Below are 4,264 nucleotides of genomic sequence, written 5' to 3' on the forward strand. Positions count from 1 at the left end.
TCCCCGCAGTGCTACGGCGGGGCGCCGGAGGAGCCCCAGGCGTGCAGAAGCTCACAAAGGGCCACCCGTCCTCGGTCCATTCATTTTCGTTCACTGTTGATTCAACCCCATTCATTGATGGGCTGGGGCCGTGCGCTGAGCGCCCACAGTCGGTGGGGAGAAGGGCTCTGACCAACAGTCCCCACGCCGGGCGACAAGTGCTGTCCCAGCGTTATCAATCGGGCGCCGCTCCAGCCTAGAGGGCCGGTCTAAATTCGTCTCCTGGCCCCTAACTCATCCCCACGCTGGCTGGCCTGGAGAGGGTAGGATGGGGCGGCGCCGATAATGGCCGTTATGAGGACCCTAAGAGGTGAGACCCTCTCGCCTTCTGGGGTGGGGGGGTTCAATTTTAGACGTCAGAGCTTGCCCAGAAGTCCCCTCCCTTCCCCCACTGAGGGCAGAGGCCCGCCCAGCGATCTGAGCATGTGTGGACGTCAATCCTGCAGCCCCTCTTCCAGGCCCCCTCCCCAGCCTTGCAGGGCTCAGGTTACCCCTGGCCTTTCCTAAAGGTCACACATTCCTCTTGACGTTTGCAAAAGGGGAATGTAATCCTGGGGTGGGGGAGACCCCTCATCTGAAGCCCCTCCCCTGCTCCTCCCAAAGGGTGGAATTAAAACAGGGACTGTTCCTTGGGGACAGAAAGAAAGTGGGGGGATAGTAGTTGACCTTTGGTAAGGGGGCAGGTGCCCAGGGCCAGAGGCTTCTGCTTTAGGCTGTAGTGGGCACTTGGCTGCCAGCCCAGTGTGAAGGGGGGAGGATGGAGAGAGAGAGAGGCGGGGCTGGCTGGGGACCCAGTGGCTCAGGGATAAATGCGCAGCCTGAGAGGGGGTGAGCTGACACTGTCCCAGCTGCCACCTAGACTCGGAGCTCCATCCAAACCTCCAACGAAGACATCCCAGGTCAGGTAAATCTTCCAGCCCCGGGGGTGGACGTAGTAAAGGGTGCGCGTGGTGTTGACTTGGAGGAAGAGGGGAACGTTTCTGCTTTTTTTCCTCCTGGGACTGGAGGTGCTTGAAAACGCTGGGGGAAGGGGCGGCTGGAGCAAGCAGATGGGACCAACTCCGGGAGCACCTGAGGATCTAGGGAAGGGAGGCTGTGAGGAGGGCAGCAGGGATGGATAGAGAAGGGCAGCTAGAGTTGGAACCTGGTAGGGAATTGGGGGCCCAAGAGGATTTCGGAGCAGGAAAATGAGAACCAGAAAGGATTGGAAGGCCACCAGCCACGGAGAAGAGACTGCTTGACCAGAGGGTGGAAGGAGAAGGCCTCAGTGCAGCCTTGGGGGAGGTGGGGGCTTGCGGAGTGATGGCATCCTAGGAGCCATAGATGAGAGGCCCCTGGATTCTTAGGATGGGAGGGTGGAATAAGAGCTGTTCTGAGTGGGGGAGGGGGCTGCGCCTGCCTCTTTGGTCTGTGACCTTTTTGTAGGGTATTTTTAGCTCTAGCACCTGCCTTCTTGGAGTGGGGAAGACTCTTAAAGGGCAAGGGATTTCTGGTTCCTTAAGAGATCAACTGTCTACACTCACACCTCCTGTCCTGCAGCCATGGCCATGCAGAAAATCTTTGCCCGGGAAATCCTGGACTCCAGGGGCAACCCCACAGTGGAGGTGGACCTGCACACAGCCAAGGGTAACATGAGGCCCATTGGATAGGCTCGCCTCAAAAGACCACAACCCTTTGGCCTTCACCCCCCAATTCTGTGCCATATCCTCTCCTTTCTCTCGGGTTCCCTTTCCCAGACTTCTTCCCAAGCCCTCTTCCAACATGGAACCAGAGCTGGAAGCTGGGAGAAGGGGAGAAGCAGGAGTCTCTCTCTGCACTGCCTCCTGTCCCTGAGCTCAGAGAGGATACCTCAGCCCTTTGAGGGGTAGAGGGGACTCCCTGTGAGCTCTTTTTTTTTTTTTTTGAGACAGAGTCTCGCTCTGTCACCTGGGCTGGAGTGCAGTGATGCAATCTCGGCTCACTGCAACCTCCATCTCCCGGGTTCAAGCGATTCTCATGCCTCAACCTCCCAAGTAGCTGGGATTACAGGCCTGTGCCATCACGCCCAGCTAATTTTTGTATTTTTAGTAGAGACAGTTTCACCATGTTGGCCAGGCTGGTCTTGAACACTTGACCTCAAGTGATCTACCTGCCTAGGCCTCCCAAAGTGCTGGGATTACAGGCATGAGCCACTTGGCCTAGCCATCCCTGTGATCTTCCAATTTCTCCTGTCCCAGGCCGATTCCGAGCAGCTGTGCCCAGTGGGGCTTCCACTGGTATCTATGAAGCTCTGGAACTAAGAGATGGGGACAAAGGCCGCTACCTGGGGAAAGGTGAGGAGACACCAGTGCAGAAGGAGTCTGTGTGGGTGGCTGTAGGACATGGGTGCACATGGGTGCACAATGGGGGCACAACCCCCAAAGCTCTTGAGCTGGGAGTCCACAGAAAGAGGCCCAATTGATTGAGATCCAAACCTCGTCCTCTGGCCTGTCTAGGAGTCCTGAAGGCTGTGGAGCACATCAACAAGACTCTAGGCCCTGCTCTGCTGGAAAAGGCAAGTGGGGAAGCCTGCTCCCTGCAGTCTCCTCTCCATGCCCCTGCTCCCTCACCCCGGACGCGCCTCTCCCCATTTTCACTTCTCCTCCCCCTGTGCGTGCCCTGACTTCTGAGAAATCTGACCTCTGCTCTCCCCTCTCAAACCCACCCTTCCAGAAACTCAGTGTTGTAGATCAAGAAAAAGTTGACAAATTTATGATTGAGCTGGATGGGACCGAGAATAAGTGTGAGTGAAGGGCAGCGGTGGGGAAGGGTTGAGGTATGGGAGAGATGGTGAGAGGCCACAGGGGTGAGGCCTGATGGGTTATTTCTGGGTCCCCCATTTTGGGTCACACCGCAGCTGGATGGTTGTGTTCATTCCACAGGCATTTCCTAGGCCTGCCCTCTGCCAGGCCTGGGCCGGGCCGTGGACACAAACATGCAGCTGACACATTCCCCCGGGGTGGGGGCTCCCAGAGCTACTCAGGCGGTGGGAGAGAGATCTGTTAACCAATTCTTCATGCTCAGTGGTTTGGAGCTCTGGCGTCTTCCTGAAGTAGCCACCCCAAACCCGGAAGAAGCTCTCATCCTTTCCTCCCGCTTGCCTCCTTCCAGCCAAGTTTGGGGCCAATGCCATCCTGGGCGTGTCCTTGGCCGTGTGTAAGGCGGGAGCAGCTGAGAAGGGGGTCCCCCTGTACCGCCACATCGCAGATCTCGCTGGGAACCCTGACCTCATACTCCCAGTGCCAGTAAGTGCAGCTACCCGCCCCCACTAGATCTCGCCTTGACAGAGCCACCCCCACCACCCAGCCAGGGATGCCCCCATGGAAAATCCACCTTTCAGACCAGCTCCTAAGAAGCAGTTTCCTGAAACTGAATCTCTCCTGCTGTGGTCCAGCCCCTCCCCTCTTTCCCACAATCCAAACCTTCCCTGAAGCCTTTATGTGCTTCCTTCCCTGCCGTATAACCCAGTTCCTTCCCATTCCAATCCCAGGCTCAGTAACTCCAGCCTCATTCCAACCCCGCACCCTACACCCCACACCCCAAGTCATATTGAGAGTTTCTTTGAGGCAAAGATCTTGGCATTTCTTCGTATCTTCTTGAGTCCTTCTTACACCAGTGCCCTCTTAATGAATGGAAACTCTTTGAATTTAATCTCAATAATAATGTTACCATTTCTTGTTACTTACTAGGAAGATTGCATAAGAGCAGGGACTCTAGAGATAGATCGCTGGGTTTGAATCCTGGCTCTGCCTGTTACTAGTTGTATGGTTTTAGGCAAGTTCTTTAACTGCTCCGTCTCGGTTTCCCCATCTGTAAAGTGGGGGGTAATAATGATACCAATGAATAGAGGTGTCTTGAGAATGAAATGGGCTTATGTATGTAAAGTACTTAGTGCCTGGCGTGTAGTAAATGCCATATAAAAGTGTTAGCTATGGCCGGGTGCGGTGGCTCACCCCTGTAATCCCAGCACTTTGGGAGGCCGAGGTGGGTGGATCACAAGGTCAGTGGTTCGAGACCAGCCTGACCAACATGGTGAAACCCGATCTCTACTAAAAATACAAAAAATTAGCTGGGTGTGGTGGCAGGCGCCTGTAATTCCAGCTACTGAGGAGGCTGAGGCAGGAGAATTGCTTGAACCCGGGAGGCAGAGGTTGCAGTGAGCCGAGATTGTGCCACTGTACTCCAGCCTGGGCAAAAGAGCAAGACT

General features: G+C 55.7%; 1 protein-coding gene across 1 annotated transcript in view; it reads left to right on the plus strand.

Annotated features, from left to right (window-relative positions):
- Positions 1 to 4,264, plus strand: part of ENO3 (enolase 3 (beta, muscle)) — a 7,006-nt gene continuing 2,742 nt past the window's right edge. Inside the window, exons 1-6 of the mRNA XM_011958621.1 lie at positions 1 to 349; positions 1,579 to 1,665; positions 2,256 to 2,351; positions 2,514 to 2,572; positions 2,731 to 2,800; positions 3,169 to 3,302. Coding sequence (XP_011814011.1) covers positions 325 to 349; positions 1,579 to 1,665; positions 2,256 to 2,351; positions 2,514 to 2,572; positions 2,731 to 2,800; positions 3,169 to 3,302 — 471 coding nt within the window. The 5' untranslated portion in view covers positions 1 to 324. The remainder of the gene's footprint in view (positions 350 to 1,578; positions 1,666 to 2,255; positions 2,352 to 2,513; positions 2,573 to 2,730; positions 2,801 to 3,168; positions 3,303 to 4,264) is intronic.

This window comes from Colobus angolensis, unplaced genomic scaffold (genome assembly GCF_000951035.1).
Source record: "Colobus angolensis palliatus isolate OR3802 unplaced genomic scaffold, Cang.pa_1.0 Scaffold47, whole genome shotgun sequence".
Lineage (NCBI taxonomy): Eukaryota > Metazoa > Chordata > Mammalia > Primates > Cercopithecidae > Colobus > Colobus angolensis.